Source organism: Terrapene carolina, unplaced genomic scaffold, assembly GCF_002925995.2.
Source record: "Terrapene carolina triunguis isolate 2854851 unplaced genomic scaffold, T_m_triunguis-2.0 Scaffold194, whole genome shotgun sequence".
Classification (NCBI taxonomy): Eukaryota; Metazoa; Chordata; order Testudines; family Emydidae; genus Terrapene; species Terrapene triunguis.
In genome coordinates, this window is record NW_020664545.1 from 9,514,825 (window position 1) to 9,528,853 (window position 14,029).

General features: G+C 59.4%; 1 protein-coding gene across 1 annotated transcript in view; it reads right to left on the bottom strand.

Annotated features, from left to right (window-relative positions):
• Positions 1–205: 205 nt before the first annotated feature.
• ADAMTS10 (ADAM metallopeptidase with thrombospondin type 1 motif 10) overlaps positions 206–14,029 on the bottom strand; it is an 82,169-nt gene continuing 68,345 nt past the window's right edge. Inside the window, exons 17-24 of the mRNA XM_029912271.1 lie at positions 13,561–13,641; positions 10,676–10,839; positions 10,090–10,216; positions 8,991–9,120; positions 7,614–7,818; positions 4,554–4,730; positions 2,816–2,972; positions 206–2,189 (exon numbers count right to left, since the gene is read on the bottom strand). Coding sequence (XP_029768131.1) covers positions 2,080–2,189; positions 2,816–2,972; positions 4,554–4,730; positions 7,614–7,818; positions 8,991–9,120; positions 10,090–10,216; positions 10,676–10,839; positions 13,561–13,641 — 1,151 coding nt within the window. The 3' untranslated portion in view covers positions 206–2,079. The remainder of the gene's footprint in view (positions 2,190–2,815; positions 2,973–4,553; positions 4,731–7,613; positions 7,819–8,990; positions 9,121–10,089; positions 10,217–10,675; positions 10,840–13,560; positions 13,642–14,029) is intronic.

Genomic DNA, 14,029 nt, shown 5'->3' on the forward strand with positions numbered 1-14,029 from the left:
AGGGGGGACAGGGATGGCAAAGGTGCGCAGTCCTATGTCAATCCAAAACACGTCCTGCTCCCCAGGTTTGGAGGGGGATGGGGGGTGAGTCTGCAGGGTGGGGGAGGGCGGCCTGGAATGGGCCACTGGGACGCAGCCGGCCCAAGGCCCCAGGCCCCCCAGGCAGGTGTGCGGCCAGCTGAGAAATGACACTCGGACCAGAAGCTGCCCGGGATGGTAGCTACTCCTTTATTATAGATCATGCCGTTATTTTGCGCCTTCTTCTCAGAGTTAGTATTTTAAACAATTTTGGTTATAATATATTTCTATAAAATCGTGAAAACAACGCCCCCCCCCAGAGTAAGCGTTGGAATGGAACATTCCACCAGGAAGGAAGACAATTAATACCCACGCGCCAGCCAATCAGGAGCCACCCAGCACCTGAGAGGCTGGGATTGGCTGGTGAGCGGATGATGATGCTGTAGCAGGTATATTAATAGCTAGAGACACTGGGGCAAGGGAGGAGAGAGATGTTCATCGTTCCTGCATCGTTCCTGTGAATGGAACAGACCCCCGGGCTTGGGCCTTGTGTTGCTTCATTATGATGCAGAAAAATGTGATTTAAAAAAAAAAATCCATGTTCTTTTCACATTGGAAACTCAGGTCCTGTCTAGCCCTGTTTTTCCTGAAAGACTCTATGGAGAGCTGGGGAAAATCATAGGACGATAACACCCCCGTTAGCAAGGCAGCGGAACCTGATTGAGCGTGTCGTGGAGGAATGTCAAGTGTGCTCTTCTCTTGCGGGTGCTCCGCGGCGGAGTCGGGGAAGTGGATTGGGAGCGCTCGTAGTCCTAACTGAATCTTGAAAGGAGAAAGCTGTGCTTTCCGCTGCTAAGGCACCATGCTGCAGGAGGCAGTGGGGTGCAGTAGGCGGTGCCCTGGCCTGGGATTCAGGAGACCCAGGTTCAATTCCTGGCTCTGCTGGGTGACCTTGGGCAAATCACTTCCTCCTTTTGTTTCCGCTTCCAACCTTTCTCTGTCCTGTCTATTTAGATTGGAAGCTCGTCTGTCTCTTATGTATACGTACAGCACCTGGCACCACAAGGCCCTGACTTCAGTTGGAGCTTCTAGGTACACCCCTGTGATACAAATAATAATAAAAGGCTTCAGAAAACCAATGTTTTTAACACACCTTCCCCTCCCAATTCATCCGGTGTCACTTCCTTGGGGACAATCAGTATCCGACCGGTTCTCCAGTCATCCACAGAGCCTTCCAGGGGAGACAAGGCTTGCACAAACCAAACAATCCTGCCCCTCCCACCCCAGCAGCCTTGCTTCATCCATCATAAAGAAGCCCAAAGGCACAAGCCAAGGGTTGTCCTTGGCAGGTTGATGCGCCACACAGCTAAAATCTTTCTCCTCTTCTTGCTCTCCCTGTTTTCCCTGGGCTCCCGCTGGCGCAGGGCAGGACGGACTGCTCCATTCGCTCAATCCCCCTCCCCTGCCCGAGGCCTGCTTCCCAGCGCCATGGCAGCCATGGGGCACACTCGGTTTCCCAGAGGCGGACAGCGATGCCCTTCAGGAGACTGGGCACGGAGCAAGGCGAGGGCAGGAGCAGAGCCTGCTGATTGGCTGAGAACCGCCCTGCCCTCCCCAGTGTGGCGGGCAGGGCTGTTGGCACCGTCTGGAGGCTGTTGGCTGGTGCCCGCAGGACCCAGCTGTGCTCCTAAATAAATAACAAATGTCAGAATTTCAAGTAATGTCCTTGTTGCCACGCTCTCCCCAGCTCTGCCCTCTCCCGGCACGGTGACCAGCTCCGTTGTGGCCGCAGAGATCTCCCCGCTCCTCCCATGCTTTGTGCTGCCTGTCTCCGGAGTGGCACACGCCTCGGCAGTGGTTTAACTGAGGGTCCCGCCACTGGGGTTCTTGTGGGGTTGGGGTGGGGGGGTGTCGCCGGCTCCCACCAGAAGCACGACCAGTGTTTGGGTTGAATCCTTTGGAGACTCCCGGGGGTCGGGGGCGGAGGGGAACGGCATGGCTCGGCTGCCCTCCCGCATTGCTTTCGCCTTCCAGTTTTCCTACAGGGGTCGCCTTGCTCCTTTAATGCCCCTGGCACGTTTTACAGCACATCTGTCGGAAGTAGGTCCGGCTGCAGAACTTGAACTTCAACACCAGGGGGCAGTAGGCGACCTTGTTCACATCCTTGCATTCTGCAGGGAGCCCAGAGGGAAAAGGGTTAGAGACCCCGCTGCGCACAGAGGGGGAGCCTAGTCTACGTAGGTAGGGTAGAGAATGGGCTCAGAGCAGCCCCCCACCCCCGGGCTGAACTGCCCCAAACTCCGGGAAAGTTTTGTTACCCAGGGCCCAGTCTCCAGGGACTGGCTGCCAAGCAGCAAGTGGGGTGAACCCCACACAAGGGCATGAACCGAGCTCCGGATGGTGAATCTTATAGGGAGATCAAGGTCTCTCCTCCCAGGGGTCCCACAGTGCTTGGCAGACTCAGCCGGACAAAGTGTACATGCAGCAGCCACTTCACCCTCCACCCACTAGGGCGACAGGTTCAGCACTGACCCAGAGGGGAAAGCGCCCCTTACTGAGACCCCCCCCCCCCACCCCCCGCAGCACAGACCGCGCCCCCAGGCCCCATCCAAGGGGCCTGGTTCAGCGCCGACCCAGAGGAGCGAGCGCCCCTTACTGAGACCCCCACCGCTCCGTGCAGGGATACTGGGATCAGCAGGGACCCAGAGGGGAGATTTGGACCCCAGCTGTTAGCAATGGAGAGGATTTAGAGCTGAAGCTCTCTCTTCTGGATCTGCGTGGCCAGGCCGGCCGGTACCTTCGGGGCTGTCGGTAGGTCCCGATTTGCACCTAGCTTCACACTGCTGCATGCCCGCAGGCTTCAGGTTCTCCCCGCAGTCGCCGGACAGCTGCCCAGTGTGGGTCAAGCACTGGACGGAGCGCCTCTGCTGGCCGAGGCCGCACTGCGCGGAGCACTGGGGAGGGGGACAGTGCAGAGTCAGAGCTGCCCTGCAGTTCTTCTTTAACCACACACAGGGGGCTGGGCCTGGCGTCTCCCCGGGCTGGAGCCTGGCCAATGGGTTTAACCCAACCCTTGATGGCTGCAGATTGCTGCTTCTAGCTGGCTACAGGGACTCCTATGCACGCAGCTGATCACTACAGGCCTGATCCAAGCCTACCGGCCCTCCCCCTGCAAACCCCTAAAGAGCTGTTCTGTTGGAGAGTCCAACCCTCCACCCCCACCCTGCCCTGCACTACAGAGCCCAGTTCTCGGTACGTTTGCTAATCCAGCCGCCCACCCCCCATCAGTAACTGGGGCACTGCCTAGGCCGCGGAGGCAGAGACGGCCTGCCGGTGCCTGAGTGGAGGGAAGATCCATCAGCCGAGTTCCCTGGTTGGACATCCCTTACTGGTTGATAGCAGAGGGGTTCGAAGGCTGGACTCCCGGGCTCTCGGGGAAGGGGCTGGGATGCTAAGGGGGTGGGGACACCAGCCGTGCCCAGGTAAATAAGGGTCCCCTTTGGGAAGGGAAGAGGAGCAGACCTAAGGGCATTCTCCCCTTTATCTGCCCGGATCCCACCTGGCCACGGCTTGGGGGCTCCTCGTCCCACTTCTCCCCATTGCAGGGAAGAAGCGGGTGCTGCAACTTCAGGGCTGAGTGGGAAGAAGGTGCCCAACTGACTCCAGGAGGGGGCCTGGCGGCTGGGACACGAGCCAGCCTGAACGCTCCACCTACCCCGGGGAAGGGGGGGCAGGGAGAGGGAGCCCCAAAGGTGGCAAAGGAGCGGCTCCGAGCTCGCACAGGGAGGTGTTTCATTTGCCCAGCAGGCTAGTCAGCACAGGGACCCCAGTGACTGGGCAAGAGACAAGGCTTGAACAGCTGGAGCAGGGCAGAGAGGAGTCCAAGGGGCACAGGCAGCAAACCCACGGAGTGCTGCATGCGCCAGCCAAACAGGGACTCCAGCCAGGCCTAGGCAAGACTGGCGCAGCCGACCAGGAGCCAACGCCCACCACTGCGCTGATGACCACCGGAAGCAGAGCGCTGCCTGGCACGCTCTGTCTGCGGACTCCGAGGGCACGTCTACACGGCATGGCTGCGGCTGGCTTGGGCTGTGGGGCTGCTTAATTGCAGTGCAGATGTTGGGTTCGGGCTGGAGCCTGGGCTCTGGGACCCCACGAGGGGGGCGGGTCTCAGCCTGGATGCCTGCGTCTCATCACTGCTATTTCGAGCCCCACAGCCGGAAGTTATTTATTGCAGTGTAGACGTGCCCTAGGAGCCAAATGGGGCCGTACAGATATAGCGGCGGGCAGACATTGCTCTCAGGCGAACAGGTGCCTGCGGGCAAAGGGACTGGGGCGGGGCTGTTTGCTGCGGTCAGTCAGTGTCTGCCTGGCGGCCCTGGTACTTTAGCTTTTCCACACATGCTGCATTATTCAATTCCCTGTGGTGCAGCACCCCCTGGTGGTCCCACCTGGGAAATCTCCTGGGTTCCCCACCCCAAGGCTACCGAGTGGGCCGGGAACTCCTGGGACTCCGGCACGAGATCATTCAGTACCTCTCCCCATTCGCCAGTCACCCACCGCGGGGGCGGGCAGCGTCGCAGGTTGCATCTCATGTTGATCGGGGGCTTGGTGTTCTCTGGGCACTGCGAGGTCGGCAGGGTCGTGCTGTGGTCGCCGCTTTTGCAAAGCACGAGGCGGTGGCGGAAACCAGGCCCACAACTCGGGGTGCACTGCAAAGGACAGGCTCAGATTTAAGGTGCACAGGGAAGAAAAGATACACTGATCTCAGGGGGTATGGAGAAGAATCTCCCCATTCCCTCTCCACCCAAGGGTATACAAGGTAAAGGTCTGAGCAACAGCAGGCCCCGTGTCCTTTGACACCCACGCATTTCAGCCTGCCAATGCCCAAGTGAAGAAGGCACCATGTCACCAAGATAATACTGAGTCCTGCCTTGAGTGCAGGGGACTGGACTAGATGACCTCTCAAGGTCCCTTCCAGTTCTACGATTCTAAGATCCCAACTTGGGGAGGCAACTATGGGTCATGCAGGTAACTTACAATGGCTGTGGGATCTCTTCCCTTAGCACAGCTGAGTTTGTGAGCTCAAGGCACTCCCATCCTGCTCAGCACTTCCTACCGGGCACACCCCAGGCTCACGCATGACGTTACACAGAGCAGGCGGGGTCCTCAGCTGCTGGAACGCAAGGTCGTTCCAACGGACTTCTGCGCAACGACGACAATCCACAGCTCAAGCTCTGGCCCCGTCATTCCGTTTGGCCCCCGTCCCACGACTGGCAGCCTGTTGCATCTGATCGCTTCTCCGCAGGAGATACCACCTCTAATTCCCTCCTTCTGATCTCTCCAGTAACTCCAGAGAAAGCCAGTGGAAACTGAGAATTACCCTGGGCTAGTTTAAATGCGGCAGTCAGGTCTCTCCAAGCTAAATGATCCCAGTTTGGCCGGGTCTCTCCTCTGCCGTGAGCACCTCCACTGAGATCGGCAGCAACATGGCCTAGCGGTTAGAGCAGCGGAGCCGTGGGATCAGGAGACTTGGCCGCTACTCCCCATCTGTCAGATGTGGGTAATGATGCCTGGCTAGCGCGCTTTGAGATTTCAGAAGAAAGGAGCTGTGTGTAGGGAGACAGATCCTCAGCTGGTGTGGACGGGCGCAGCGCCACTGAAGTCGATGGAGCGACACCGATTTACACCCATTGAGCATCTGGCCCAGTAACTGTCAAGCATGAGCATCTTCGTGGCCTCTCCAAAGGCAGCAGCCTGACAACCGCTGAGCGGCTGCTGTGCTGAGGCCAGTGCTCATCCCGCTGGCTAGAACAGGCTCACTGTTTCCTGGGGCACCCCCATCTGGCTGTGCCCCAGGGGTGGCGCTTGTCTATTTAGAGTGGAAGCTCTCTGGGGCAGGGACCGTCCTTTCATTGTTTGTGGGGGGTCCTGGGCCGTGACTGGGGCTGCCAGGAGCTACAGTAATACAAAAATAAAATAATGAATAAATGACGCCTTCTTTAAATTAGGCGCCAGACAGGACCTTGCTTCGAAGGGGGCGGGGAGCTCTTCGACCAGAGTTTCTAAAGCGATAGCTCAGTGCCTTCGGATTTTCCCTTCTTGAGACAAGCCACTAAGCCAGCGAGCTTTCTCCCTCCTCGCTGCTTCGGCGGAGACTCCAAACTCATTTCACTTGGGGTCGTAACGGGCCAGGGACGTACTGACCCTCTGCGCTCTCAGAAGTCTGCTGTAACACTAGCTTGACCTGTCAGCTAATGAAGCCCTAGGCTTGCCCCTCCCAGCTCAGAGGACGTCAGAACTTAGAACTGGAAAAGGTCCCGAGAAGGACAACCAAAATGATTCAGGGGATGGAACAGCTTCCGTACGAGGAGAGATTAATAAGACTGGGACAGTTCAGCTTGGAAAAGAGACGACTAAGGGGGGATAGGATCGAGGTCTATAAAATCATGCCTGGGGTGGAGAAAGTGAATAAGGAAGTGTTATTTACTCCTTCTCATAACTAAGGCTGTGAGTCTGTTAAGGAGGTCATGGATTCCGTGACTTTCCGTGACCTCCGTGACTTCTGCAGCAGCAGCAGTTGGGTGTGTGGGAGGGGGCTCAGGGCTAGGGGCAGGGGGTTGGCTGGTGCGGGGGGGCATTTACCTCGGGGCTCCCCGGCCCCCACTGGCATGGCCCTGCAGCTCCTCCTAGGCGGAGGGGCCAGGGGGCTCCACGAGCTGCCTGCGCCCACAGGCCCCGCCCCCACAGCTCCCATTGGCTGTGGTTCCCAGCCAATGGGAGCTGTGCAGCTGACGCTTGTGGCGGGAGCAGCGCGCGGAGCCCCCTGGCCCCTCCGCTGCCTACGAGCTGCAGGGACACGCAGACTGGGTGGGGAGCCCCTGCCAGCCCCACCAATCTTCCCCCTCCCAGCACCAGTGGGGGTCCCAGGCTGTGTGCCACTGCCCCCCCCAGCACCAGCGGGATCCTGGGCCACCTCCCCCAGCACCCACGGTGCCCCCGGACCGCCCCCCCAGAGCACCCACAGCCACAGAACTTGTTGCCAGGAATGTTTTGAAGGCCGACATTATAATGGGGTCCAAAAAAGAACTAGGTAAGTCCATCAATGGCTCTTAGCCAAGCTGGTCGGGGATGTAACCCCACCCTCTGTGTGTCCCTAGCCTCTGACCGCCAGAAGCTGGGAATGAGCGACAGGGGATGGATCACTTGATGATTCCCTGTTCTGTTCATTCCCTCTGGGGCACCTGGCATTGGCCACTTTTCAAACATAGGATACTGGGCGAGATGGACCATTGATCTGACCCAGTCTGGCCGTTCTGACGTTCTTAGGACCTAATGCAGCCTAAGCGCTCAGCGTGGGGCAGACACCGTGAAGTCACCCAGGTTCCCACCCAGTGGCAAAGCCCCGTTAGGTCCCACCTAGTCCATCGCCCTGGTCCATGCAGGACTGTGCCCTGCATGGGGCAGTACCCCTCCCCCAGTGGCACTGTAGGCCCTGGACAGCCTTGGCCTGCCCTAATGAATGGAGCGCAGCAGGGCCCAAGCTGTAAGGACCCAGTGGATTTCGAGAGCCTGTGCGGACAAGGGGCCCTTACCTCTGACCAGTCCAGAGCGGCCCATTCTGGGGGGCACGTTTGGTTATTGCAGGGCTCGTGCATCTTGGGCCGGGGTTGGGCGCAGGAGCCATCGTCCAGGATTTTCTCCTCGGTGGCAGCGACCTTCCTCCGGCAGACGACGCTGCGGGTGCGGACGCCCTCGTTGCAGCTCCGGCTGCATTCGGACCAGTTCCCGATCACCCAGCTGGGAAAAGAGACAAGCGCTGGCAGCTAGGAGTGAGGCTTGACCGTGGGCAGCCGTTGTCGGAGCCCAGCACTAGGAGCCCGCAGCCCTGGACTACATCTACACAGCCCGTGCAGCGAGCCTCCGAGCCCGGGGTGACGGACTTGGCTAGCACGGCTCGTGCTAGCCCTCTGAAAACAGCTGAGTAGCCAGCGCTTTGAGGTTGTGGCTCGGGCTGGAGCTCGGGTCCTGAAGCTACACAGCTATTTATACAAGTCCTGTAGCCTGAGGCTGTCACAGCCCCCCCTGGGCTGAGAGGCTGGCTCCCACAGGCTGTGTACACACACCCCGAGTCCGCCCCGGCCTTGCATGGCCTGGCTCTGCACCGGTCATTTAATCTCTGCATATCTCCATTTCCCCATGTAGAGCGGGGACAGTGACTCCGACTTGCGAGGCTGCGTCTCCATGTTTCTAAAGGGGACGCACAGAGAAATGGTGCTAATATTGCGGGGAGAGGGGCCCCGGGAGGGGGGGGAAGAGGGGGCACAATGACTCTGGAGAAATGCCGCTTTACAGATGAACCACACACTCTGTGAGCCCATCCCCTGCACTAGTCTAGTGGCTAAGGGTCCCGGACAGGGACTGGGGTTCTAGTCCTGGCTCTGCCACTGATCTTGGGCAAGTCACTGCCGCTCTGTGCCTCAGTTTCCGCCTCTGTAAAATGGGAACAATGCTATTGTCCTCCTTTGTGAAGCACTTTGAGGTGAAAAGCGTTGGATCTTATTATTAGTGACAGAGCAGAAAGATAACATAATACCACACCCTTGCCATCCTCCGACACCTTTCCTCTGGGGAGCCCAGTGGCGCCACACAGACTTTAGTGCCTTGCTGAGTATGATCATCACCCCCAGAGGTTGGATGTGACTCCACCCAGGAGCCTGTGGCCATGTCTGGAATGGATCAGCCTTTCTCCCAGAGGGAAGAAAGACGGGGAACTGAGTCAGGGGAAGAAAAAAGATGGGGGAAGCTGCTTTGCTGATTCAGGGAGAGAGCAGGCACCAAATCCATTCTCCACCTCGATCCAGCCCTGCTTCTCCATCTGAGAACCCCACCGGTCGCTCCCCAGCCCAGCCGCCCCACGCCCTGTGATCTCCAGCAGCAGACACCCTTCCCAGCCCGGTGACCGCACTCACGTGGGCGGACATGGCTCAGTGTTGCATGGCCTCTGCTTCTCAGGTAATTTGGTTTCAGGGCTACAGAAATGGTTGAAGACTGTGGAGCTGTCGGCCTGTTTCTTGCATATGACGGACTGGACTTGGCTGCCTGCGAGGGAAGGCGAAGGGAAGAGAGAAATAGCTCGACCCTGGGTCCAGAGTTTAGAACCGCTCAGCACGCCCCTCGCTGGCTAGTCAGCAGGCGCGATGCACCGCCCAGCTGCTCACTCTGGGGCTACAGGAGGGCACAATCACTAGACAAGGATGCCCCTAAGTTTCTATTTAAAGCCAAGTTTTCCATCATCTCTACAATCTACAACACCGGACAGGGTGGGCTGAAAACTGGTAGGTCAGGTCAGGGCCCAGGGCAAAGTTTGTAGAGAAAACGTGAGGGCATTTGATCAAGGGGTTCCTGCACCCAGAAAAATAAACCGGGTTTGAAAGTTTTGTATCTCTTTTTTTGAGCAGGATTAGGGGAAAGCAGTGAGACGGCGGGGGGGGAGGGGAAGGGGACTTGCTGCCCCTTGCTGAGGACTGCTGCCCCATGCAAAACCAAGGCCCCTAACATCAAAGCTGAAAGATCGCTCAGCCTTGGGTTTGAAACTGCCTCCGTCTTCTTCTGAATATTTGCTCAGCCTCTCGCAGCCAGGTTCTGCAGACACCCCACAGAAACCACGGCTTCGGCTCCCACCGGAACGAGCCCAAAGGATTCTGGGAAGCATCTGTCTGAGGCGGACCAGTTCACAGATGCAGAGCGGGACCATTAGGCCAACCTCTTGCCTAACACACACCATTGAATTTCAAGTGTATCATTTCAACCCAGTGACCTTTATCAGCCACTCTTGGGATCCAGCCAAAGAACAACGTCCAGGATAGGTGACAAGACCTGTTGTCCATGCAGCCTTGTTGACTGACACTGAGTTGCAAGCGGTTGAGTGTGAGGTCCTAGTCTGAGAGCCCCATTAGACCAACATGGCTCCCAAAGCAAGTCCCTGTGCGTGGTGTCTTGTGCCTGGAAGTCAAGGGAGTTGCTGACACTACACCGCTACCCCAGCCAAAGTACAGTCAAACCTCTCACCCCCGGCACAGATAGCTGAGCATTTGGTCCATGGGGTGTAGTGCCAGGAGTACTGGGTCAAGGAGCCTCGGGTGATGGGTGCGTTGAACTTGTACTGAATCCCCTGCAGGTCTGCCCGCACGAGAACCTGTGGAGAAAGGGGCTGTCAGTGCATTGGGGCCAACGTGCCATCAGAGCCGAGCGTGACCATGGGCCCGTCTCGTGGTGTGTCCCAGGACCCCCACCAGGCTCTCCAAGCTCTTCAAGGCCTGCTGGGTTTCCCTTGCCTTCCCAGCTCTGAAACCACTGGGAGTCAACTCTGGCCCGGCACAGCAGGGCAGCACGGAGGCGTGAAGAGCAGTGATCAGGAGGGACCACGGAGCCAGGGCAGCCAAAGCCCGATTTCTTTCCAAAGCCTGGCTCTGCGGTGTAATGGACTCTCCGCTCCGGAGCAGGGATCTGAGAAGAATTTGGCCCCTATGGTGTCCCTGTGCCCCTGATTAGCGCTAACTCTGGTGCGTGTGTCCGGAAGGGGGGATAATCGATTGGGGTGGGTTAGCCGTGGCCAGGCAGGCAGGCCAGGGGGACAGAAAGGGCCGTTACCAACCATGACAATGAGAGTGGCATTGGTAGGTCCTAAGGCCTCCAGCGATTCGGGGTCGTCCTGAGATCTCCTGTAGTGGAACGTCGTCCCGGCGACGTCAAAGCGCCTGGGCGGGTCGATGGAGAGCTTTCCGTTGATGAAATACTCATCGTTCTCCCCTTTCAGCGCTGGAAGGACAGGCAAGGAGAGGGTCCTCAGTGCGGAGGGGACTGCCGGCTATTTCCCAGCGTGCACTGCTTCCCCCCCACTGAGTTAACGGGCAAAGCTCAAAGGCTATCGATTCTCTTTGAAAGCAACTCTGTACATAGAACCCGGCCCCCTGAGCAGCTCTGCCATGGGAATTATGAGGCATGGCTTCTAATACACCCCTCACCATAGTATCTGGGCACTGCGATTTCCTCCCCCCCCCCCCCCCCCCCCCCCCCCCCCCCCCCCCCCCGCGACACCATAACAATGCTTAGCCTGCCATCCAGTGCTCTTCAGCCACTGCTCTTCAACTACTGTCACAAAGCGGGGAAGTACCATTGTCCCCATTTTACAGATTGAGAAACTGAGATGCAAGCAAATTAAGTGACTTGGTCAAGGCCAGGGGCAGAGCTGGGAACAGCCCCCCAGTCTCTGAATTCACAGTCTATGCCTGAGCCATTGGACCACACTAAAGATGCCATGGTGGGACAGGGCTTACCAGCCATCCTGGTGGCACTAGGGATGGTAACCAGGGCAACACCTTAGCACATGCCAGTTCATACGCCGGTAGTGTAACGAACGGTGGCCACAGGCTATACACAGAGACCCCAGCACTGCTGGGACCACACTCGAGATCTTTCAGGCCCGAAATGCAACTTCTAGAGCAGAGGTGGGCAAACTACGGCCCGTGGGCCACATTTGGCTGGTGGGATCCTCCTGCCCGGCCCCTGAGCTCCTGGCCTGGGAGGCTCGCCCCTGGCCCCTCCCCCGCTGTTGCCCCTCCCCCGCAGCCTCAGCGCGCCCCACTGCCGGCACAATGCTCTGGGTGGCGGGGCTGTGAGCTCCTGGGGCAGTGCAGCTCCAGAGCCCGGCCTGACCCGGTCTCTGTGCTGCGTGGTGGAGGCAGCGTGGCCCGGCTCCAGCTGGGCGGCGCGGCTGTAGCACCGCCAGGCACCGGTGCTTCAGGCAGCGCGGTAAGGGGGCAGGGAGCAGGGGGGGTTGGATAGAGGGCAGGGGAGTTTGGGGTTGTGGTCGGGAGTGGGGGTGTGGATAGGGGGCGGGGCAGTCAGAGGGCGGGGAACAGCGGGGTTGAATGGGGGCAGGGGTCCCAGGGGGGCAGTCAGGAAGGAGAGGGGGGGGTTGGATGGGGCGGCGGGGGGCAGCCAGGGGTGGGGGTTCTGGGGGCAGTCAGGGGACAGGGAGCGGGGTGTGTGTGGATGGGGCAGGAGTCCCGGGGGGGGGCCATCAGAGGGCGAGAAGCGGAGGGGAGGGGGGAGATAGGGGGCAGGGGCCGGGCCATGCCTGGCTGTTTGGGGAGGCACAGCCTCCCCTAACCAGACCTCCATACAATTTCCGAAACCCGATGCGGCCCTCAGGCCAAAAAGTTTGCTCGCCCCTGTTCTAGAGCCTGTGCTAAAGGACTGGCGAGTGAGCAGCTGGCTGTTGTAGTTGCAGAGGACGGTCACTAGAGGGAGACACAATCTCTCTCTCTCTCTCACACACAAAGCCCGTGTGTTCAGGCCCGCGGTTAAGTTTTTCACAGTTGCACACTCGTTGTTGTTAACGTGCTCTTTCCCACGATGCTTTGGGGGCAGGCTGGATGGTCCCGCATTGGTGAGAAACGCAGGGGACACTCGTTCCCCTCCAGGCTGGAAATCTCATGCGCACAGCCCGGACAGGCAGGCCCTGGCCGCAGGGAGAGATGCCGGCTGTTACTCCGGGGACAGAGGCAGGTTTGGGTCGTGCCTTTCCACAAGTGTCCCAGCCAGGCAGGCCCCATTAGAGGAGGACGTAAATTCCCAGCCTGCCCCTTAGCCAGGATCATTCCCGGTGACGTGGATGCACCAGCCAATCGTTTCTGATGGACTGGAAAGACTAGGAGAGCCCTGCTCTGTCCGACACCAGGGCAGGCCCTGAACCAGCACCAGGGAGCCGGCCCGAGGGGTCCCTTCCCCGGTCTGGCACCAGCACAGGCCCTGTTAACAAATGCTGCTCCCCCAGAACTGCAGGGAAACCCCAGCTTAAGGGAGCCCCCTCCCATGGGACCTCCGTGCAGGCTCTGGCATCTGCTGTGGCTCAAGGTGACCTGCCAGGTGAGGTGAGGTTTACATTCCCCTCCCTTCCTCTCCCCTTGCGGTAATGGCTGCCGATCGCTTGAGAAAAGCAACGAGGCAGAGTCTGGCTGGAAAGCCGAACGAGGCGGCTGGTTTTGAACCCCCAGCCGAACACGCCGGCTCCGAGGGAAGTACCAAGGAGCTGGGGCCAGCGCCGGGGCGTGGGGTTGGTGTCGGGTTACGTTGCTGAACGGAGGCGGAGCTGCGGCGAGACAGGGGGGCGTCTACGCTACACACCAACACCCCACCGGCCCCGAAACAGCTCCCCCATCGCCCCCTGCAAACCTCGCCAGGCACCACGCCTTTGCCAGCCGCTGCCACCCCTGGGGAGGGGGAAAAGCTTTTCTCAGTGGTTAGCTACCGAGTGTCGAGAATACTTCCTCCTACTGCCCCTCAGGCTGGCACCTGGAACCCTCCCAGCACCCCCTCCGGGGAGATCTGCCAAGCAGGTCTTGCCCACACAGCACCCACAGAGAGGGGCGCCTTGGCATTGAACGGGCATGTAACTGGGATTTCACTGGTGCTCCATCGTGACTCTCCCTGTCCCCCAGCGTCACCCCTGGGCTGCAGACCCTGCTGTCTTCTCACCCAGGTAGTTGAGAGAGAGATTCAGCTCCCGGATATCAATGTGCACCGAGCCCTTGGGGATCCAGATCACCTCCTTGTAACCTGGAAGACAAGCCCAGGGCGTGGGGTTAGCAGGGAAACCTGGCCATGCTGGGATCAGAGAGACTGCAGGGGGCAGCCTGGGGGGGGGGGGGGGGCCACCTGAGCCCAGCGAAACTTGGAGGGGGGGAATCCTGATCCCCACCAAGGGAAATCAAGTCGAGGACCCCAGCATAGCTCAGAGGCATATCCGACCCCCAGTGCAGGGAGCACACGGGCATATCCAACCCCCACCTCGGGGAGCCCACAGGTGTACCCGACGTCCCCCACCCTGGGGAGCCAATGGCTGTATCTGACCCCTCCATCCCCAGGAGTCCACGGGTGTACCCGACATCCCCCACCTCGGGGAGCCCACAGGTGTATCCGATGATCCCTCCCATCCCGGGGAGTC